This window comes from Mustela erminea, chromosome 11, assembly GCF_009829155.1.
Source record: "Mustela erminea isolate mMusErm1 chromosome 11, mMusErm1.Pri, whole genome shotgun sequence".
NCBI classification, from domain to species: Eukaryota; Metazoa; Chordata; class Mammalia; order Carnivora; family Mustelidae; genus Mustela; species Mustela erminea.
In genome coordinates this window covers 89,648,977-89,673,318 of record NC_045624.1, presented here as the reverse complement: position 1 = coordinate 89,673,318, position 24,342 = coordinate 89,648,977, and the positions used below count along the sequence as shown (strand labels likewise).

At 43.0% G+C, this 24,342-nt stretch overlaps 1 protein-coding gene across 2 annotated transcripts in view; it reads right to left on the bottom strand.

Moving 5' to 3' along the window:
- Nucleotides 1-23,189, bottom strand: part of SLC26A4 (solute carrier family 26 member 4) — a 49,344-nt gene extending 26,155 nt beyond the window's left edge. Inside the window, exons 1-8 of one of the 2 annotated variants that reach the window (XM_032305544.1) lie at nt 22,902-23,189; nt 21,974-22,140; nt 20,357-20,496; nt 13,706-13,816; nt 11,916-12,100; nt 11,192-11,356; nt 3,823-3,975; nt 2,810-2,892 (exon numbers count right to left, since the gene is read on the bottom strand). In XM_032305544.1, coding sequence (XP_032161435.1) covers nt 2,810-2,892; nt 3,823-3,975; nt 11,192-11,356; nt 11,916-12,100; nt 13,706-13,816; nt 20,357-20,496; nt 21,974-22,137 — 1,001 coding nt within the window. In that variant the 5' untranslated portion in view covers nt 22,138-22,140; nt 22,902-23,189. Of the gene's footprint in view, nt 1-2,809; nt 2,893-3,822; nt 3,976-11,191; nt 11,357-11,915; nt 12,101-13,705; nt 13,817-20,356; nt 20,497-21,973; nt 22,141-22,230; nt 22,515-22,901 lie in introns of those variants that run through there. The other variant, XM_032305545.1, reaches the window with a different exon arrangement.
- Between the last annotated feature and the right edge of the window lie 1,153 nt (nt 23,190-24,342).

Genomic DNA, 24,342 nt, shown 5'->3' with positions numbered 1-24,342 from the left:
AGAGCCACGATATTTAAAATCTTGAGTCCAGATGAGATTACATTTATGTAATTATCAGAATGCTCCAGAATCACAATGACTAAGACTAGTGACTGTGGGGTTGAACGGCTACTGTTGGACATACCAGAACTGTTCTACAGACCATGTAAAGAAATAAACCTAGGGGCACCTGGCTGGCTCAGTCAGTAGAACATGTGATGCTTGATCTCAGGGTTGTGAGCTTAAGCCCCATTTTGGGCACAAAAGCCCACTTAAAAAAGAAAAAAAGGAAGAAGGGAGGGAAGGAAGGAAACCTACATGCTTATAATCATTCAGTTGTCCCCAAATATGAAAACTGGGGGAATGGCTTTCATGTACCTGTATCTTGATGACTTATCCATAGAGCGTACAGCCAGAGGTCCCTAGCCAAAAAACCTCCAAAACAAACAAACAGAAAAACCCCACCAAAACAATCTCCCTCACCTACCTCACTTATGTTTGAGTTTCCTTTAATAGGAAACTACATTCCCCTCCTCTAATCAGAGGGAAGTGCTACAGCAGAAATAAGATTGTTACAAAAAACCACAGAAATTTAGAGCTAGCTAATATCCTGATATCATCCAAATTAATATGCTCATCTAATATCCTAGAAATGGTTGAATCTACGTCTCTCCTTTTGTTGATAAGGGAACTGAGGTCCAGAGACATGAAGTGACTTGCTCAAGGTCATTTAGTAAGGTCTAGTATGAATGTTGATTTCGTGCGTAACAAGATCTGTCTGATTCTCTGCCCCAGTAGCCTTTTTCTCCCCACAGGTGAGGTTACTTTCCAGACTCCTTTTTTCCCACATCTCATCCTGACTCACAAGATTTGTATCACACCTCTGCTCATGAGGACGTGGGCTTGGACATCACTTCTTAAAACAAGGCTTGTGGGGACACCTGGGTGGCTCAGTGGGTTAAGTGTCAGCCTTCGGCTCAGGTCATGATCCCAGTATCCTGGGACCGAGTCCCACATCGGGCTCCCTGCTCAGTGGAGAGCCTCCTTCTCTCTCTGCCTGCCACTCCCCCTGCTTGTGCGAGCTCTCTCTGACAAATAAAGAAAATCTTTATATACTATCAGGCTTGTGACTCATTCCCGAGACCCAATCAGCCCTACTCGAGGTAATTCAGTCTGTCCAGATACCTTTCCAGTCCTACAGAGTTCAGCTTTGATTGTGACCTAATGCCCACTGCCTGCCTGCCAACTTCTCTAATGCCAGGGCCTTCTACCAGGTCCTTGATTCTCCAGGGTCACAAAGTGTAAAGCACAGAGACTTAAAGTCAAAGGATGTGAATGCTGGCTCCATGGCTCTGTATGAAACTGACTGACTGACTGACTTGGGGCATATTATTCAAGATTCCCAAGTCCCAGTTTCTTCAGCTGTCAAATGGGGGCTATATACTCTTCTCATAGGGTTATTGGAAGGAGTCAAGGAAGGATGATGTGAGTAAGTAATCAGTACCTACGCACATAGTAGGTGCTCAGTAAGTGTAGGGAGACCCTGAATGTACCACACAGCTGCCATCCATTTGTATTACCTTGCTAGTTCTTAGCAGGGCCGATTTTTGGCTTCACGTCACTCACTTGGGACCCACACTGGACACCTTCCAATGACCTCTGAGTTGTCTTTCCCTTACCTCCTGCCCTTCTTCAGGGGCCCTGTTTGGCTACAGCCAACCCTCCCATGTCTGGCCTGATCATGAGCTAATGCTATGAAGGTGAGTGAGGGTGAAGGCGGCTTTTCTGAAAAGATAAGGGCGGGGAGTGGTGGGACCCTAGAACTGAGAGTCAGGCGTGATCAACATGATTCCATTTACTTGAGGTTGGCCCTGAACATTTGGCAAATGCACCACCGCTCCAACTAGAATGGAAAAGTGGCCTTCCAAAGGCAGCCAGGAGAAAACCCCGATGATTCTGCTGACCTCCCCTGCCCCGTTCCCCCTGCGCCACACTCTCAAACACAAGTGCAAAGCACGTCACTTGGAAAGCAGTGGAAACAAACATGACAGTGACATCCTCTGGTACCAGTACCTGCTGGCTATCTAACAGTGAGTCTGGTCATAATTGTGGGAGGTTAATGTTACCAATCTAGCAAACATCTGGGTTTCTTTTTTAACGCCATATGTTGAAATTACAGCGTACTGCACTTGGTCCATTCAGTGCATTTTATGAGATATCTCACTGACATTACAGAACAAGCCCGAATTAAGAATTTACTCTGTTCTCTAGGAGAACCCCCTCACCCATCTAGGTGGTGACAGAAGTGCACGAAGATACTCAACTCTACTTTCCGAACTCACCGAACTACCAAATATATAGAAAACCTCCCTTAAGATGATGCATTTTATTCGTGAGAACCAATGACATAATTATTACCCAAGATTGATTAAACTAATTGGTGGAGAATTAAGGCCAGCTGTCCCTTATTTCTCAAGCAGATTGTTCTCAGTGTGATAAATGTGACTAACCATGATTCTATTTGTATTATATTGTAATTATACACAGGAGTTTAAGTCAGGAGTCTGGTGGTGACTGTGTAAGTCCTGCCACATTTTAAGAAAATGAAGAAAAAAACCTTAGAGCCTTTGGGAGCTGCTTTTCAACAAATGGCTCAAACTTTCTCTACACACACAGTTTGTCTGATCGTTTGCACCAGTGGGTGCTTCCTTAAGATCACACATGGGGAAGACTATGGAAGGAGCATCAGTGAAATGAAGCTTGTAATAAAAGGTTTCTTTTAAATAGAAAGTACTGATTTAGTATAGCCTAAGAGGAGCTCCGCACTCACCCCCTTGGGATGGATTTAACAATGCCAGCATTGTAATTTTTTTCCAGGTCGGCTCCATATGAAATGGCAGTAGCAATTATTGTCTGAAATAAAACAAAAGAGGTTAAAAAATTTAAAAAACTACATGTTTTAACAACTCCTTGCCCCCTTTCCTTGGTCTCCTCCTTAGGAAGCCTGCCCTGTTGGTTTCTTTCTTTCTTTCTTTTTTTTTTTTTTTTTAAATCCAAGTACAGTTAACATACATTATATTAACACACATTATATTAGTTTCAGGTGTGCGGTAAAATGATATGACTTTTCTCTGCATTACTCAGTGTTCATCAAGATAAGACAGTGCTCTTATTCCCCTTTATCATTTTCCTTAATCCCTAACCTACCTCCCCTCTGGCAACCACTAGTTCGTTCTCTGTATTTAAGAATCTGGTTTTTTTTTTTTTTTTTTAATTTGTGGAACATAAGGAATAGCATGGAGGGCATTAGGAGAAGGAAGGGAAAAATGAAAACGGGGGAGTCAGAGGGGGCGATGAACCGTGAGAGACTATGGACTCCAGGAAACAAACTGACGGTTTTGGAAGGGAGGTAGGTGGAGAGATGGGCTAGCCTGGTGATGGGTATTAAGGAGAGCACAGATTGCATGGAGCACTGGGTGTTATACGTAAACAGTGAATCACGGAACACTACATCAAAAGCTAATGATGTGCTGTATGGTGACTAACATAATTCAATAAAAAATAAATTTAAAAATTAAATTACAAAAAGAATCTGGGGGGTTTTGTTTGTCTCTTTTTTGTTTGTTTGTTTCTTAAATTCCATATATGAGTGAAATCATTTAGTATCTCTCTTTCTCTGACTTATTTCACCAAGCATGATACTCTCTAGCTCCAACCATGTTGTTGTAGATGGCAAGGTTTCATTCTTTTTTATGGCTGAGTAATATTCCATATTTATATATATATTACAACTTCTTATTAAACTCATTAATGCTGAACTTTCTAATTACATGTTTTACTTACCACAATTACTTCTATAGGAATAGGGACTGGAATTTTGTGCTTAAATCGGTCATTCACTTCTTTAACCGCCATACAGATGATAATGGTGAGTAATCCAGCAATGAAATCAGCAAGGTTGGTATTGCCAACATTTTGAAAAATCTCAATCAGAGTCTGTATAAAGAAAACAATTGTATATTCTTCCCACATGAAAAATCATGATAACATCATCAAACAGCACTTAAAAATTTCATGTAAAATCATAAAAATGTGTTCGGCTAATACAGAGACCATTAAAAACATCCGGTCTTAACAGTACATATACCAAGTTAATGATGCTTAATTGGAGTGGTAAAACCATGGGTGATTTCTACTTTTTTTGTTCATCTGCACTTTTTTACAATAAAAATGAGATGTTTTAAAAGAAAAAATTTCATTACATACTGAATTTTACTTGCAGAAAAGCTTTAAAAATTTATATCTTAAAGCGGTTTTATAGGGACTATTAAGTGACCTAATTTCACAATGTCGATGTGCTATTATTGAGACTAAAAACTGACAAACCAAAAAGTCCCAATTAGCCAATATTTTAGGTAAAACTCTTCCCCAACCTGAATGAGATGGCTGGAAATAAAAATGCCTAAATACTTTATATGTAGCTACATAGGGTCTGATCCACTCTTCATCCTGAAGAAAAACTACTAAATTGATACATTGTTCAAATATAAATTTTTAGGGGCACCTGGGTGGCTCAGTGAACAAGCCTCTGCCTTCGGCTCAGGTCATGATCTCAGGGTCCTGGGATGGAGCCCTGCATCGGGCTCTCTGCTCAGCAGGGACCTGCTTCCCTTTCTCTCTCTCTGCCTACCTCTCTGCTTAATTGTGATCTCTGTCAAATAAATAAATAAAATCTTTAAATATATATATATATAATATATATATAAATTTTTAGAAATTAATTTGGTACTTAGTTCAAACTTGAACTAAAATGACTTAAATAAAAACAACTCTTTTCAAGTGGGCAGACAAGCCAACTCAAGAATAAATTTGTCTTGTTTTGTAAATAGGAGGTTTCTGGGAATCAAGGGAGATTAGCAAGGGAGACTCCCAGGGAAGAACACTAATACCTTTGTTCCCGCAGCTTGGGTCCTGTAGAAGGCATGATTTCAGAGGTATTCTTTCATTCTTTGAAACAAATAATCTCTCAGTGAAGGTTACTTTTTTTTTTTGAATGAGTCCTTTTATAGATATATTTTTATATGAAAACAAAGGAATGTAGTATCTTATTGTTTATAACATGTATTACTTAATTTTATAGACAAGCTTTATTTTAAATAATCACAATGGCAGTCAATAACAGTTATGTATAAAGAGCCTTAAGTGATCCAGCAGTCGTTTGGCCAGCAGCTCCAAGAGTAAGGGAATGACAGGAGAAGTTGTTATGCTAGCAAAAGACGTCCACCGAGTGCCTGAACTAGAGTTCAAGCATTTGACTTACAGGAAGCCTCTTGGACTTTCACTCAGAGAGTATTTTTGCTCTTGCTTGAAACCCAATACCAACAAATTTACTTTGCCTTCCTGAGGCAGTCAAAATTGAGAGAGGCAGTTACAGGGAGAGCAAAAGAGGAAGCTAACGATAGCAGGGTAAAAAGGAGAAAATGGCGGCCCCTGGGTGGTTCAGTTGGTTATGCATCTGACTCTCGATTTCGGCTCAGGTCATGATCTCAGAGTCGTGGGATGGAGCCCTGCATGGGGCTCCCTGTTCAGTGGGGAATCTGTTTAGGATTCTCACTCTGCCTCTGCCCCTCCCCTGCTCATGCACACACACTCACACTCTCTTTCTCTCTCTCTCTAAAATAAATAAATCTTTTTTAAAAAGAGAGAGAGAAAATGGAGGAGTACCACAAGTGGGCACAGTAACAAAAATTTAGGGCATCTGCCTCAGGAGCCAACAGGCCCACATGTCTCGGTCTTATGGCATTGCTGCCTGGCCCTTCCCATCATCAGTTTTCTGATGACAAGCCTCATTAATTCATAAGCTGGATATAATATTTCACTTAATTGTTTATGTAGTAAAGGTTTACTTTCAACTCAAAAGGGAAAAACCCAAACTTGAAAACAAACAATCAGATAATGATCTCAATCACAAAAACATTTTCACCTTACAAAAATGATCACTCCAGGATTCCCATTTAATCTATGAGAGTCACTGAGAGCTTTGAATAAAAAGCACCTCTGGTTTATTAAAAGTGTAATATGGGTTGCAAAAAACAAAATCAGTTTATATTATGCAATTACATTAAGCAAGCATATACTAGTTGTTTATATAGTGAGATATCTCCTATGAAAAGTTCCACAATAAAAAGTTTAGTCTGTGTAGAAATAAAACTGAAGTAGTCAGACTATACTCAAAGATAACAGAAATGAGACTCTAAGGAAGCACCGAAAACTAATTCCAATTTCGTTTACTATTAAAATATTTCCTAAAATATGTTTAAAATGTGGATACACGTATGAATCTGTATTTCAACCTAGTATTCTGAACAGGTCGAATCATATTAATGACCATTTCAGTGATGGGAAATATTTTACTCTATTTCCTACCATGCTTGGAGAATTTTAGGACCATTTCATTCAGATCATTTCTTCCTTTTTTGCCTAGCATTGCCTGGGGGTACAAAGTCATAAGAAACAGATCTATACCTGCTGTTACACATGAGGAAATTTATCAGTTAACTTCTAGTGCCAAATTTATTTTAATTCATCTCTATAAATAGAGCAAACCCTTTATAATCACCCCTTGCAGTCGGGCATTTCCTCCTACCAGAAACAATTTTTGCCCATACGTAGATCACCCGTTCAAGCGTTACTTTCCTTATTGGAATGGTTTAATTGGTACACACTGAAACAGATTCAAGAGAGTGTCTCATCGAGCTTAATGGTGGCTTTCAAAACTCCCATCATCCGGGCAGAACTTTTCAGTGTGGTCTTCCACCTCGTTAGAGGAAGAAATGAGGAGGTGGCCGTCATTTCGGTAAGCAAGCAGAAAGTCTCACTTTGTCTATTGAGACAAGCCACTTAAAGTGAATGATAGGAAAACAATCACCCTTAAATGTGCTCTGTGATTTACTTACATAATTGAGAAGCTACTTGGTGGCATGGGGGGGGAGGGGTATTACTAACTGTGAATTCTGCCAATACCCTGTCTTTCCCCCTTCTGCGACCTCTATTCTCAGTGGCTCTGGCATCTGTGAGTTCAAGTTTTAGTTTTTCTTACTGTCCGGGTATTTCCTCCTCCAATTCTTTGTATTGTTTTCCTTTTGGAGAGGAGCTGGGGGAGGGAAACAACCCAAAGTATAGCCTTATAACAAAAGAGATGTTAAAGGGACGTCTGGGTGGCTCAGTCAGTTAAGCGGCTGCCTTTGGCTCAGGTCATGATCCCAGGGTCCTGGGATTGAGTCTCATATTGGGCTCCCTGATCAGCGGGGAGCCTGCTTTTCTCTCTGCCTCTGCCTGCCACTCTGTCTGCTTGCGTGCTCTCTCTGACAAATAAATAAATAAAATCTTAAAAGAGAGAGAGAGAGAGAGATGTTAAGTTACTACATGCCAGATAAAGTATCTTATAAAAATCTTCCAATTTTTCCTGGAGGAATCCCGACTACTCTGCATTTGTTGAAGGATTCTTTCATGAATGATTGTATCTGGTTATGTCACAAGCAAAATTCTCTGTTCAAGTACTGAGTGGTTCATTCAACCTTATGCAATCCTTTCCAAACCTGCTGATCCTTCCTTTTCTGAAGAGCAAACTTAAGAGTCATGATGACACAGGGAAGATTGAAATATCTTCATCCAACCTGACTGCTCTGGAGGAATTTCTCACATAATTCTATGACACATTCTAACCTAATATTTCAAGAGTAATGTTCAACAGACACGTAACAATTGTGTTTGGCTTTAAACTATTTTTGACCTTGTTCTAGTGTTTCTTGGTTCTTTTTGTCCCTGTTTGAAAGTGGGATCATTTGCAGCAAGCTTTGCCATAAACATAGTCCTAGAAAAGACACAAAGAAATGGAAAGACATTCCACGCTCATGGATTAGAAGAACAAATATTGTTAAAATGTCTGTACTACCCAAAGCAATCCACGCATTTAATGCAATCCCTATCAAAATATCAATAGCATTTTTCACAGAACAGAACTGGGACAAACAGTCCTAAAATTTGTATGGTACTACAAAAGACCCTGAAGACCCTGATTGCTAGCCAAAGCAATCATGAAAAAAGAAAACAAAAGTGGAGGTACCGGGGCACCTGGGTGGCTCAGTGGGTTAAAGCCTCTGCCTTCGGCTCAGGTCATGATCCCGGGGTCCGGGGATCGAGCCCCACATCGGGCTCTCTGCTCAGCAGGGAGCCTGCTTCCTTTCCTCTCTCTCTGCCTCTCTGCCTCCCTGTGATTTCTGTCTGTCAAAATAAATAAAATCTTTAAAAAAAAAAAAAAAGTGGAGGTACCACAGTTCCAGATTTCAACTTGTGCAGCCACTCTGGAAAACAGTGTGGAGTTTCCTCAAAAAGTTAAAAATAGATCCATCCTACAACTCAGCAATTGCATGGTTGTAAATACTAGGTATTTATCCAAAGGATACAAGCATAGTGATTTGAAGGGTCACCTGCACCCCAATGTTCATTACAGCAAATGTCTACAATAGCCAAAATATGGAAGGAGCTCAAATGTCTACTGACAGATGAGAGGATAAAGAAGATGTGGTGTGTACACACACACACACACACACACACAGAAATATTATGCAGCTGTCAAAAGGAATGAACTCTTGCCATGGGCAACAGCGTAGATGGAGCTACAGGGTATTATGCCAAGTAAAACAAGTCAGTCAAAAAAAGACAAAAACCATACGATGTCACTCACATGTGGAATAGAAGAAACAAACCAAAAGAGCAAAATGAAAAAGAGAGAGGCAAACCAAGAAGAGATTCTTAACTATAAAGAACAAACTGATGGTTTCCGGAGGGGAGGGGAGTGGAGAGGATGGGGGAAATAGGTGAAGACACTAAGGACTCACTTTTGATGAGCCCCAGGTGATATACGGAAGTAATGAATCATGATACTGAAACTAATATAGCACTGTATGTTAAGTATACTGGAATTAAAATAAAAGCTTGAAAAAAAAAAAAAACCATAGTCCTAGGAGACCAGAAGGACTCTTAGTATCTGCAGAGTTTCCCCCAATGGCCAGGGAATGAAGTTAACCACTGGCCTCAGGCTCCTGGGGTCTGTGTGGATGCGAGCCAAGCAATGTTCATGAAGAGGTGAGTACACTCAGTGAGGGGCTTCTTGCTGGATTCAGGGCATAGTGGATTTGTCTGGGGAGTAAATAGTTCCCAGCACATTGGAGATAGTCAGTAAACACCTACTGAACAGATGAACTGTATGAATGACAATGAAGGAATAAATGAATGAACAGTTGACAAGAAGAGTATGAATGCAAGAAAAAGCAAGACGTGCCAAGGACTGCAAAGATGAGAGGGCCTGTCTGAGAAAGGCAGTCAGAAGGTTCCGAAATGAATCAAGCACTCAGTAGGAAAAAAAGCAACAATGACAAAAATAATTCTAAATCAAAAACCAGCCTGCATTCTTTTGAGAGATGGGTATGATATGATGGAATCCCATGTCACTGAGTTACTGTGTGAGTAACAGAGCTATAGGCCTTATAAGATGTGGAGGTGGGAATCCTTTACACCAATCTTCACCTCAACTTTTCCAGATAGGAATAAACTCTCCAGGCTGCTTAAAGATGATTGAAGAAAGACCACAAAACTTGCCACATGCTACGATAAAAAATCTTCATACTAAAAATTTTTTGTTCTTCAAAAAAAAAAAAAAAAAAAACCCAGCCTGCATTAGTAGGCTGTCTCCTTGGGAACAGTGAGCTCCATGAGGTCTGTTCACCTTAGTAATGAAAATAATAACAATAGCAATAATAATAATGAATTCACTAAGCTCTTACTATGAGCCAGATAGTGTACTAAATGCTTTATACAAATTTTCCTTTTTAATCCTCACAATTCTAAGAGGCAGTTACTGTTATTACTTCCATTTTACAGTTATGGACAGTGAGTTGTAGAGATGTTAAATATAACATGCCCCAAATCACATGGGTGGTAGGCAGTGGATTCAAGTTTCCAACTCAGCTCTACTGAAATTCAAAGCCTCTGGTTAATCACTATGTGAGACCGCCTCCTCTACCTATTCTCACTGCACAGTACATGGCCACAGGCGCTGGGCAATATCTGTTGAATGGCAAGGGCGACGTGGGATTACGGCACTGTCGCGAAACCGAGCAAATTCCTGACCACCTCTCTGATTTTTACATATGGATGCATGGCCTCATGTTGTTTTAGAAGCTAATCCATGGGTCACTAAAGGACTTAAGCTTCGTTCTTAAGGCCAGCACATTATTTTTGAATAGTATCATTCTCCCCAAGCTAGGATGACATCATGTTACTATCATTACCATTTTCAAGCATCAATAGCATGCTTTATATAGAACGTATATTTAGATCCAAGAACTTTTTCAAATCTAATTAGTGTGATCTACATCCTTCTTTTGCATCTCTTTTGCATGTTGAATCATCTCCGAATCTAATGTTCCTTTTCATCTATAATTGCTGAGACATTTACATTATGCATTTTATGGACTCGCGCAGTTAGAAAGAGCTTTAGAGCTACATCTCCAGTCATTTCATGTTACAAATAAAAAAAGAAAGACTTGAGATATGAAATAATAATTCCAACCTAACTACTTTTTTTGAGTACTTATTATGTGCCAGCCTCTGGGCCAAGTGCTTCTCTTATACCCTTATTTAACTTAACTATGAATATAGATATTATCACCAACTCTATTTGGCAGAAAAGGAAACTGAGGCATGGTGACTTGCTCATATAACTAGTAGGCAATAGAGTGAGAACATGACTCCAGGACATTCAGCTCCAAACCTGAGCTTTCAGCCACTATCCTCCATAGCGTGTCTACGGTCACTCAACTTCTCAGAGGCCAACTTGAAACTGGAACTCAAGTTCATGGCCTCCCAGACCAGACTTCACTTTATCCTATACCCTAACCCTTTGTTTCCATTAATATTTTTAAGTGCAGTGACTCTTCTGAAACCATTTTGACCAGTTGAAAACGAGGATTTGTAAAATGTGCCTTCTTCAGTGTTACTCCTGATTCTGTTGCTTGCTTTCAGAGAAAAATGTTTTCCATGGCACCCAAAGTATGGCATGGAGGAACTTCTACTCTCTAGACGCAGGTTCAAGAGGAAAAGAAGAGAGTTCTCTCAGTGAGCCATCCCCGGAGTAAGAAGCCACACTTACATAGATAATGGAGAGAACTCCATTATAGTTTTTGGTGGAAACGTTGAGAACGATCTTCAGCTGTGAGACCAGCACTTGGAAGGCAGCAGCTGTTGTGAATCCGCCAACCAAAGGATCTGCCAAGTACCTCACTATGAATCCAATCTGTAAACCTCCAAATATCAACTAGGATAAGAAGGAAAGAGAAAGTTAACGTTTGCCTGAGAGAAGGACCAACTCTCTTGAACTATTAAGGAGTCAAACTTAAGACCAGTTCAAACTGGTAGTCTGCTAATAACAAAAAAATACTTGTAGGAATGCTCCTCCACCCCTCTAAAATTTAAAAACTCGTAATATGAACCTTGAAGTACTTCTAGATATGTAAGAAGAAAAGGCAAAATCATGTGGCTTATTTCTGTGACTTTTAGATCCCATGGCTCTGCTCATCAGGACACTTTTCTCTTTTGTTGGCTCTGCACACTCCCCTTCCCTCATCCTCATTTAAATCACACGTTACTCTGATTTTTTTTTTTTTCTGTTTCTGACTTTGATGATACTCAAGCCTTCATAAGTAGGGTCTTGCTGACTATTTCGGCATCTGACCTAAAACAATATAATTTAGAAAATAACTTTGGGGGTCCAATAAATTGCTTGGTTTCATGTTTAAATGAATCTTGAATTCCATGTGTTTTACACTCAGTTATTTCAAATAAAATCATGTAGATCCACATTGTACTTGTATTACCTGTATGATTCCAACCAAAAGAGTAAGGGTGCTCGCAATCAGTACTCTTGCTGTATCTCTGGCCACATAGTCTATCACGGTGGTATTGAATGCGGTGCCATTACTGCTGGATACGCGGAAGTGCTCATCGGGGGCCATGCTCAGCACAACAGATCCCACCATTAAACTGACCACTGGGAACGGCCCTGGGGGAGCAAAGCCTCTATCAATTAATAATTATTCATCACAAATGTTTAGGTCCCATATGTCTACATAGGATTAGAAAGATGCGTGGAATTATTAGGTGTAATTGGGAGAATATCATTTGTTCACAAAGGAAGCTGCAAAGCAGATGTCTCAAGGCATTCATGACCCAGAGAGACATGTAGGTAGGCAATTATAATACAGTACTCAGGATGCTTTGTGAATCCACAGGAAGGTTGTCTGGCCTGTCTTTGCATGCTCTTCATGCATATTGGGGCAATAGTGGGGGGAGTTCCCAGGAAAGGTTTCCTGACAGAGGTGGCCAAGAAGCTGAATCCTTATTTGTTCTATCCTATTTATTCCAAAAAGCTCATTTCCTAGAGCATCCAATGCCCCGATCTCTCTGGTGCTGAGGACCTTGATCAATATCACAAGGTCCGGTTTGGGATAAAGAAAAAACAAAAAGAGTATATAGTTTTTCTTTTTCTCTTTTCAAGACAAATTATTTTTTCATGTCATATGGCAGTCTACAAGATTCTGTGGTTTTAAAAGTATTCCTATTCTCCCAATCACTCCTGATATTTTTATCCATGATGGCGATCCTGTCCTTTGGTCATGGAAGGTGTTAACAGTTGGGAGGGCTCAGTACTGACATCCAGTAACCTGGGGTATTTAAATGTATAGAATACCAAAGAGAAAAAAATCAGCTCCTGCGTTGCACACGTTGTCAAGGATTTGACACTGATTGTCTCTCCCAGGTGAGGAAATAATTTCAATCAACAGCCTCTTCCCGATCTCCTTCCATAAGCAAGGCAATATGCTAGATACTGGGGATAATACGGCTAAGGATGAGGATATGGGCTGGAGATGATTGTATTTGTCTCAAGAGGATTGTCCAGGTAGACATGTCTAGCCAGCAGATGGATGTAGGCGCAAAATTATCTCAAGTATAAATGTCAAAGTCACAAAATAGCATTAAAACATTCATTTACTAGAACATTCCAGCACAAGAGAATTCAGATTTTAGGAACAGCAGAAAATAAGCCTATTTTGAGCCATACCAAGAAGGAAAGCCAAGCTTAGTTTCTAAATAGTTTTGGCACAATTTTGCCAGTGTTCCAATATTAGTGACTTAAAAATGAGTACAGTTTTTAATGAAATGATGAATATGTATTCGATGAATATAATTTAGTAAATGATAAGTTAGTCTCGTAAAACAGTAGGTTTAAAGACCCCTTGAACATCTTTTTCCCTTGTCATTTTGTATTTTGGAAGAGAACGCTTTCTAAATATGGAGTCAAAATTATTACACTTCTTAAAAGGAAAATATACTAGAATTTGAAGGTAGGCTGTACTTTTGACAATCTTTCAGTTTTCTCCTCTTTTATAAAAAAAAAAAAAGAGTTAAGTATAAACCTAATACTAAAGAGATGGTATTTTGAAAGCTAAGAAGAACCATTGCATCACTGAATTGGATAAGCCCGCAAAACACTGGAGGCCTATTTTCCTGGAAAACATTAACAAAGATACGGAAGCATAATACACATACTATAGCCAAAACACGTTAAGCGTGAATAAATACAATTGCAATATATGCTTATAATTACCAACTGAGATGTGCCTTGACGTTCCAAAGATAAAATAGGTCAGGATAGGGAAAAAAGCAGAGTAGAGACCATATCCGACAGGGACTGCTGCTAGCAGAGCGTACGCCATGCCTGCAAGTACATCCAAAATAATTACATTCACAAACAAAAGTTAGGGTGTTCTTTCCACTGTGCAAAGAAAGGCCTTTTCCTAGACACCCCAGTTGGCATCTTGCCCTGCGTGGTCTTCCTTATTTTGCGCACAGCCTGGGGCTACGCTAGAATGCAGAACGTGATCTGGATCAGCGGAGAAAATGATTCATCCTCATGCACCACCTGCTGAAATGAATTGATAGACTTGATCAGTAATCCAATCATCCACCGATTAGACGAGTGGAAAAAGAGTCAAGTCAGTTGGTTAAAAACTCCATCAACTCAGCCCAAAGGCTCAGAGCAGCTGTGCACACAGACGTTTCGTGTGAATGCCGTGATTTGGTGTGTCTGGAGGGACACAGTCATTGTGCTGTAATACCCGCTTCCTTGTTGGGGAACAGAAGCTAGATCCAAACAAAGGAAGCTATGACAACTGTACACAGCAGCAGGTAAGACAACTCTACTAGGCTTTCCTCCAGCTCAGCTCCTTCGCTGGGTCTCTATCCCCAACAGCATCTGGGGCCGCACCCCACAGTGTGCAGAAATCTCAACTTTTCCACATACGTGGGAGTTGGAAGACCGCAATGATGCCTTCTTTTCCTTGGTGAAATACTTCTTAGGGAGTCAGCACATCTCACTCCCTATGGCTTCCTCACATTTCACTCACAGTGAAAGCAAAATCACGCCCTTTGACCACTGGGTTCTCAACAAAGGATTACATTGATAGCAATTTTAAAAAGGGCAGAAAACAACCAAAATATGCTGGCTCACAAGTGCTCTGCATTATTTGTTGAATGAATGTCTCAGAATGGAAAAGTGGTTAACTGAATTATACTTTACATACTATGATTCTATAAAGTGAAATTGATGTGATGTATAAGAATACATCTGCTAACATGGAGATAGGTAAAGAACAAAGGAAAAAGTAGAGAAAAGCAGGATTCAAAATCATGGTAAGTGGGCCCCTGGGTGGCTCAGTTGTTAAGCATCTACCTTTGGCTCAGGTCATGGTTACAGGGTGCTGGGATCAGGCCCCATGTGGGGCTCCCTGCTCAGCGGGGAGTCTGCTTCTCCCTCTCCCTCTGCCTGTCCCCACCTCCACTTTGTGCTCTCCTTTCTCTCTTTCAAATAAATAAATCTCAAAAAAAAAATTTGTGGTAAGTATGCATGCTCTCACTTTTATAAAAGTAAACATGGATGTTGCGTGCGCAAAAAAATCTCGAAAGATTGTCAATATTATGCTAAGTCATTTCCATATACAAAAAGACTATGTAATTAATAAACACCCATGTATTCACTGTCCAGCTTAAGAAATAAATTGCCAGTGAAGTTGCAACTCCGCGTACTTTTCCTCAATCACATCCTTCTTCCTCCCTCCGCCCCCAGAAGACTAAGTGCTTACAATTCTGACAGTTTATTCTTTTTCATAGATATGGCTGCTTTTCCTTACTTTTTATAGATATGCCTGGGTGGCTCAGTGGGTTAAGCGTCTGCCTTTGGCTCGGGTCATGATCCCGTGGTTCTAGGATGGAGCCCCGATCTGGATTCCTGCTCAGCGGGGTGTCTGCTTCTCCCCCTCCCTCTGCTTGTGCTCACTCTCTCTCTTTCTCTCTCTAACAAATAAGAAAATAAAATCTGTTTTAAAAAAGGACGTGCATTTATGTGATTTATGTGTCTAGTAGGATATTTACTAAAATATTGATGGGTTGTCTATGCGGTGGGATCAAGGGAGACTTCTAGTTTGTGGAGGAGGTACCTTTCAGATTCCTTATGTGTATTCTCTGGTTTCCTACAATAAGCATTTGGGCTATTCATTTGACAATTTATTGATTATGTACCTACCATGTGCCCAAACTGTTCTAGGTTTGAGAGGCTATGGGAGTGGACAAAAGAAAGTGTCTACCCTTAGAAAATCTGCATTCTAGAATAATCTATATTACTGATGCAATCGTTTTAAGACATAACTTACAACAAGAAATAGCAATCACTTGTCCCAAGAACATGGAGTGGAAAGGTGACTCCCGAAAGGGAAGACGAACAAAGGAGGAGTGGGAAATAAAAACAACCTATTTTCTATGTACTTTTCCCAAGTCCTTCTCAAACTTCACTTCCCCGAACTGGGCTCTGCAGTTTTTACCGTCCTGAGAAAATGTCTGTTTCCATACAGTGTCCTACTTAGGGACAACTGCTACTCAAATAGACTGTAATCATCTCTATTTATAAAGGACTTTGGTGCAATGATTTTGAAACTACGCAGTTTGTAAGGAAATCTAAGCCATTGATTTAAGCCACAGAACCTCTGTGCTGATACTCTTCCCATCTAGGATAGTGGCATATACTGACAAAGGCAGGGCTAACAACCTTTTGCAAGCATCTAGAAGGTGGAATTAGACACTGGAGAGCTGTCTCCCCACAGTTGGGAATGAAGATAGCCCTAGAAGGCCTACATTGATCTTTTGCTGCCTGGTAGTAACTTTTTTTTACATAGCCAAAGTCTGAAAGATCCCATTATCCTTAGCAACAATGGCTTCTTGGTATCTTGAGCCTGCCCTCGCTGATGAGTTGTTCCTCAGCAGCCCAGCTGGCCAGAGGGGGGTCATGGATCTTGCCACCACTAGAGATAATGGCATCACCCCTGAAATCTCAATTTGGAGCTCCCTTTCTCAAGCCATAGCCTCCTAGCCTTTAAGCCTACCTACTCCAGACTCCTTGTTGCAACATTTCTTTTTTTCTCATGGGGCTTCTAAAGGATTAACTGATTCACTTTGTCCCTATCCTTCACAGCCCCAGGACTGCCTGGTGGTCCAACTCCATGTCCTTGCTCTGAAAAAGACTCAGATCTCCCGTATTTTCCTCAAACTGCCCCCTGCTTTTGCACATAGACTCAGTTCAGAGATGAATCTTAGGCTTTACCTAAGACAAAGAATCCGTCAGAGATGTTCCTAATTTGCTTTTCCTCATAATTTCAAATGCTTCTATATTTGCACCATTTGTCCTTTCTTTAAAAATGGAGGAGATATCCCTCCTGTCTTTAAGAAGCAACCCACCTACTTCTGTCCTTGAACCCCAGCTGCAGTCTCCCCTTCTCACCACTTTAAGTTTCTCCTCCACCCTGGGGGGCCATAGATATCTTTCTCTGTACAAGGACATTCCCACCAGTTCCCAGATATATTCTAGTATCTCTTCTATTAAAAGAAACCTAAATCCTCCCTCATACTACCTCGATCCCTTACCTCTCTCTGGTTACAGCCATTTTTCTATTCTGCTTCATAGCAAACCTTTTCCTTCTTCTCTCTCTCTCTCTCTCTTTTTTTTTTTTTTAAGATTTATGTATTTATTTGAGAGAGAGAGAGAGAACGTGTGTGGATGGGAGCAGGGGGAGGGGCCGTGGGAGAGAGAATCTCAAGCTGACTCCCGCACTGAGCGTGGAACCTGATGTGGGGCTCGATCTCACCATCCTGAGATCACGATCTGAGCCTAAACCAAGAGTTAGACACTTAACCAGGTGCCTCACACAGCAAACCTTCTTAAAGGCATTGTCGATGTTCCATCTTCAAACTCTTCCCTGAAGAATACGACACGCCCCTCAGTCCTTTTAAAAACAGCCTCCTCTCTTGGCTTCTGACCCTTCATGCCTCCAACTGCTCCTTCTCTCCAGCCCCAGAGCCTTCTCATGGGTCTCCGTGGCCCTCCTCTTATCTTCCAGACCTCTGAATGGTCCTGCCATCTCTTCCATCTGCCCTACCTCCCGGAGTAGTCTCAGGCATTCCCACTCCCTTAAAGATCAGTTTGACACAGATGCATTCCTGATTTTTCTGCCTAGCCCAGACCTCTCCTCTGCCCTTCATACTTGCAATAGCTCCAAGTCTACATTGGGCATTTCCACTTGGAGGTCTCCTGTACATCTCAGACTTAGCATGTCCAAAAGGAAACTCTTCACTTTCTATCCCAAACCTGATCCTCAGCCATTTTCATAAGTGATGTAACCATGTATGAGGTTGTTCAAGCCAACGACTTTGGAGCCATCTGGGACTTTTCTTCTACATGCTAAATCCATCAGTAGACACCAGTGATTGCTCCAAAGCACGTTTGAGATCTCTGCAGATCTCTCCGTCTCCTGCCTGAGCTGGTTTACGCTGACACATCTGTCCTCCGGGGTTGGGAGTGGGGTGAGGCAAGGCAGGTCCCCGAGGCACAATATTCAAGGAAGCCTCCGGAGAGCAAGTGCCTCCCTGCCTCCTTGTAACCCAGCCCCACCCAACCTTATCTAACTCTGTTCCCTCTCCCCCAACACACTGCCCCTGCCCACAAGAGAATTCTTCCTGCAGCTCCCTGGAAAACACTGAATTCCTTTTCGCCTTGGGCCTTTGCCTGGTTAACACTTTCCCTTCTGCTCCTTCCGTGGCCTCCTCATCCTCTGGATCTCTGACTAAATTTCATCCCCTGAGTAAGGCCTTCCTTGACCACTCGATCTCAAATACATACTCCCTCCTCCAAGTCATCCCTAAAACAGAGCATCTAATCCAACGCAATGGACTAACTCTATTACAATCTATAATTATTTGTCCATTTTATCTCTTTATGTAATTAATAATTAATGCCCACCATTTGAAAAGAACTCCTTGAGGTCAGTACCTGTGCTTGTCAATAAGTCACTGAATCTTCAGGACTGAACACCCGGCATACAGGACTGGTTTATAAATACTATTAAGTGAGTGAAAGATGAATGAATGCCTGAATGAACCAGGTTAGCCTCCCAGAAATTTACATTACAAAGATAACTTTATAGAGATAGAAAAAGGCTTAATGGACTTCTCATCTATCGAAAAGGAGTTAACATTATTTTTGTGAGGATTAAATGACAAAGCCCTTAGCATAGTGTCTGGTACTTCATAAACAAAATTAAAAATAGGATTAATTCTTATAAGATACTTTATGAAAAGTTGGGAGCTAGAATATCATTTTTTTACATATAAAGATGATTCATCATCAGAAAGGCAATTCAGTCCTCTTCACTAAGTGTTTATGAGGTCAGCTACTTAAACTACTTTGTACCGGTCTCCATGCCAGGTACCCGCAAACATTAATTCGATGGTTCCTGTCCCCTAGGAGTCACACAGTGTTGCTACGTCATAGCTTGTAGAGTCCTCTGTGGGCACGTGGCATCATTGAACTAATGTACTGCCCAGTCCTACCTCCTCTCCCACCCACCTTTGTGACTGAAACCATGGTGGGTCAGCCTGGGGCTCCACATGGGGGCAACAGAATTACCCTCCTTTGTGGAACTCTCCCAGGCTTGCTCTGAGTAATCTTAAGAGCTCAATGGGCAAACGTTGACATTGCTCAATGACTGTTATCTAACTTCTGAAATAGTCCATTTTCAAGCCATCCTTCCACCCACATCCCCACCTGGCTCTATCTCCCATCAAGAGGCCCTCTCAGACTTAACCTTCACAAAAACTCCATCTGACAACTCAGCCTCCGGGAAGCCATTCCCAGTCCCCTAAGGCAGGGTTGTAAGCCTCGATGCTCCCCTCCGAGGCCTTGTTACCCCTATCACAGCCCTTGTGGAATTGTTATTATCCACTTTCCCATGGACCATGAGCTCCTTTAGAGCAGGTGGTCCAGCTCATTCACATTAGCACACCTAGTGCCTGGAGCGTACTAGATGCCCCATCAAATTATCATAAGTAAATGTTACTTCTGTTTTCATGGTCCAGGAGCTTTGTAGAGTTGTAGGGTGTGGGGGAGGGGTAAGAGAAGCAAGACAATGGGGGTGGGGGACGGAGGAGAATGCCCATACTGCAATTCACCAACTATGCAACAGGTTTCTAAGATGCTCATGAAAATATAACATAAAGCCTATTTAAAGCAAAACAAAGCAAAGCAAAACACCTCTGTTAAGACATTTTGCCAGAGATTTTTAAAAAAGGGATATACTAAAAAAAGGAAGGAGAACAGAAAATAATGCTTATGGACAATACTCCAGACTAAAACACTTCCTTCACTTTCCCTTAAACGACCTTCAAATTGCGGGTCAAGACCCATGTGTGGGATGCAAAATACTGTAATGGACTGCAATGAGCACTTGTAAAATGTAAGCAGAATAGAAGAGGACAGAATAGAAACAGAGTAGAAACATATAGATAGAAACATATCATTTGTAGTGAGGGGTAATATTATCTCAAGAAACTTGAGATATGCATGCGCATGTCATGATGTGATATTTCTTCCTGTGAGTTGTGGTTCACAGAAGTTGGGGACCCACCGCTCAGATACTAGGGCTTTAGCTGAAGCCCTGCAGCTTGAGCAGCAGCAGGGTTTCCCGGCCGGAGAACTCTAAGGAAGAGGGAAAAAGAGGCAAATCTGTCCACTAAGGGGCTCTAGAGGAAAGGTGAAGATCTCAAAGGGTAAGCAAACACTTGGTACAGACTCCTGGGACTCAGAAGGGAGTTACAAACTGCTGCTGGAGATTGTTACTCTCAGTCACTTGGAAGCCAAGTCCACCAACCACCTTACCTTGCAGCGTGCCCACTAGCCCAGTACTAACTCCCGAAATGATGTCACTAAGCAGCCATTCCTTGATTCGGTATTTGGGGAGCCAGTCCAGGACGGGCAGAAGCGTCTTCAGCACACCAAGGCCCCTCTTTCTTGAACAACTGTTGAAAGGCAAGAAGACTTTTTTCAATACCATCTCGGTCATGACCAATTGCAAAGCACAAAGTTTTGAGCAGGACTCTGCTGCTCTTTACAACCACTTAGAAAAAGAATGAGAAGCGTGTGTCAAATCCTAACGCTCCAGTGCTGACCATGTTTTTGCCAAGAACTCTATCTATGCTTTTAAATGCGCTGTACTAGAAAACACAGGATTAAGTGTTCCCTCCCCTCTCCCACCTTTGTAATCCTCTGAGAAAATATCCCTACACAAGGACCCATTTTCTAGACCAGCCACAGAACGATCAATGTGGAGTCTCCAACCGGAGATTAATTTTCAGACTTCTAGCCCAGGCGCCTTCTACTACTACTTCGTTCTCTTTAAAGAAAAAATAAACATGCTCTCTTTATTTTGGCAATACAAGCTTGGAGCCAGTTTATGCAAAAAATCTTAACAAGATAAATGTACACTTTGTTGTACCTTGCTGCTCAGTATTTTTTAAATTCAGCACCCTATAGTTAAAAGAAAAAAAATATGTTAAGGGTGGGCGGACATTATCTGACTTCCCATTTAACTGAACTTTTTAAATTGTATTTATGAAACAACTGGAAATTTTAACGTTTTTCACATTAAGGATTATTTTTTTAGGTGTGATAAGGGGATCGTGGTTATTTTTTTAAGAGTCCTTAGAAATATATACTGAAATACACACAGACAAAAAGATACACTATATAGGATTTGCTTCAAAAAAAAAATTGTGGAATGGAGGCAAGTGGGTGGAGACAGAGCTTGTCTGTTGAAGCTGGATGGTAGGTAAAAACATGGAGGGGCTTCATTAGTCCACTGTCTGCTTTTGTATATACTTAAGTTCTGTAATAAAAGATTCTTAAAAAGAAAGAAAATCTGGCAGCAATTGACAATTCTCTAGTTCTTTTTGTGGTATCTAATTACAGCCGGCCGTTTGGGTTTAGGGAGTGATGGCAGGTCTCCCTGGGGGTCCCACTGTCTGACAGGGGAGAACTTTGGAGTACACTCTCCTGGGTTCCAGCCTTCATTCCGGATCTCCGAATGGCGTCCTGCCTAGATGAACTTGGGGCTTTCAAGGACTTCTGGTCAGGTGATGGGTTTACCCATCATTTCTTTTTAATCGGGCCCCTTTTTCTCCACTCTCCTCAGCCAGACCTTCACGAGAAGGCCTCAGGGATCTCCTGTACCCCAACGCGCACTCCAGATGTCCCGAAGAGAGGAAAAAAAGAGAGACGGGGCACCCGGAACACACTGTCCCCAAAGATGAGTTTCCGGAACTGGACTCAATTCTGGCCGAGAATGATGGAGCCACCGTGCGACCAGGAAGGACAGCAGTGCGGATGGTTGAAACCCGGGCGACCCGGCAGGGTGGCGCGCCATACCGCGCCGGGTCCGCGCGCCCGCACGCCAGGCCCCACTACTGCTGCCCACGCCCAGCCCGCCGCGGCCGCTACCTGCAGCCCTTGGCCAGGCTCTCCCGCAGCGTCTTGCGCTCCTGCAGGCGCCGCTCGTACTGCTGCTGGAAGGCGAGCTCGCTGTAGACCGGCCGCGACACCACGTAGCTGCAGCTGTACTCCGGGAGCGGTGGCGGCTCCAACCTGCTGCCGGGCGCCTCCATGACCTGCGGGGAGGAGGAGGAGGAGATGGAGCGGGGAAGGAGGGAAAGGATGGGCGGAAGAGGCGACCGCCGTTAGCGGTCGCTTGGCCCCACCTGTTGCAGCCGCTCCCGGAGCGCCGGGTCTGCGCGCAGCCGTCCTGGCCGCTCCAGGCCGCCGCCCCCGGGCGCGCCCCACCAGGCTGCGCCGGGGCACGTGAGGACCTTCGGGTCCCGTAGCTTGCACCTGCTGCCCGGGGCTCCCGGACTCTGAAGAGGCTGAGGCCCTCCTCGGGGTCTTCCGGAGCTCGACCCAATCCCCACCCGTGGGCCGACAGGGCGCTGTCCGCGTCCTGAAATCTCCCCAAATCCCGGCTGGAGCCCGAGCGCTTGCGGGGACGGACAGGGACACTGTGAGCGCTCCTCTCGCGTCGCACCCGACCAGGGCACAGCCCCAGGCGCGCACAAGGAGAGAAGCACCGGCCCCCCGGCCGGGCGTGGAAACTCAGCCACGTTCCCCGGGTCTCGAGGCTACGTGCTGCAGACGGATTCCAGCAGCGGGTCGCAGTTCTCCCGAGGGCAGAACTTTGGGCAGGTGGAGCAGACCTCTTGCCCGGGCCTGTTTTGCGAGCCTCCTTCTCGCTCTCAGCGGCTCAGAAAGAAGGCTGTGCTGCCCCCTGCCCGCCCGCTCCGTGTCCCCGCGCTAGTCCCATCCGCGGCTAGCGATGCCTCCCGAGAGTTAAGCCAGAGCTGGGTGGGGTAAGCGGCATCCTCAGCGGCCAGCTCACCTGTGTCGGCTGGTGGCCCGCCCGGAATGCCCCCGGGACCGCCGTTCCGCTGCCTTTATAGCGCTCGCGGAAGGCAGTGAGACGTTTTATTTATGGAACAACAGAGACACCTGAGTCGAAGAGAGGGACGCAGAGGCAGCCGTCGTTCCCCACCTATTCTTTCCCTTTGCCGAACCGGGAAGACCGAGAATCTCACTGGTTGTCACGGGAGGGCCCACGGGATCCTCACTCACGTCCCGATTGCTAACGCGGGATGCGAAGTCGGGGGTGGGAGAGGAAACTTGTTGCAGGAGAGCAGAGCCCCGCCCTGTGTGGAAAACACGACCGCAGGGAGCGCTGACCTTGGCTCCTAGGTTGTGTGAATCGAGCAGCTCGGGTCAGGCTCTCATACTGCTCGGGCTGGGGCGGGGGTGGGGGGCGGGAGAGGGGGAGGAAAGGAGCAGTGGCCAGTCCCTGTATTTCTAGAGACGGTTTCTTCACAAGCACTCAGTGGGTGGTGGTTATAGAGAATTCATAATTTATTCATACATTTTAGATACATTGTTATGCACTTTTCTCTGTGTGTGTGCCTGTGTGTGTTGTATTTCACAATCAAAACCAAGTGTCCAGGGGACTGGCTTTCTTACCCTTCTGCCTCTTTGGTTCTTTCTATCTATCTTCTCAGACATCCAGGCAATTAAGGAAGGAATCAGCGGGACTGCACAGGAAGGGAGACTAGAAAGAAGTGACAGGGAGTCAGATGTGTCCTAGCTCAGCAGGGTTCTGTCTTCTGCTGGGATGAATGTCACTGACTAATAATGCAGGTGAAAATGAAGGACGGGAGAGTTTGGTAAATAGGAAGATTCTTGCCTGATTGTCAGTGTTCTGAAGTAAATACAGAACCGACTTGCAAAAAGACTGTGGACCTTCTGGACACCAGCCTGCAGTTGCTTAGCTGGAAAATACGGACCATGACAATTCTATAAGCTCCAGGAAACAGAACTCCTCTGGGGAGAACCCCAGTGCAAATTCCCTGTACTTGTATTCCACATGGTGTGAGTGTGTGCATTTCCCTGACAAATGAATGAGTCAGCAGCTTTCAACAGATGTTCAAAAACTTACTTGATTCTTAAATAAGGTTAAGGAGTGCCTGGCTGACTCAGTCAAAAGAGCATGCGACTCTTACTTAATCTTGGGGTCCTGAGTTCAAGCCCCGTGTTGGGTATAGAGATAACTTAAAATAAATAAAATAAAAATAAATAAAATAAAATAAATAAAATAAAGAACCATTGAAGAAGGGACCCCAAAATAAAAATCCAGGTCATGAACTTGAGAATTCTTATCCACTCACAGGGGAACTTTAGCTCGTACAGTTGACTCTTAAACAACACAGCTTTGAACCTCACAGGACCTCCTATAGGTGTAATTTTTCTCATAAGTACACTATAGTACTATAAATGTG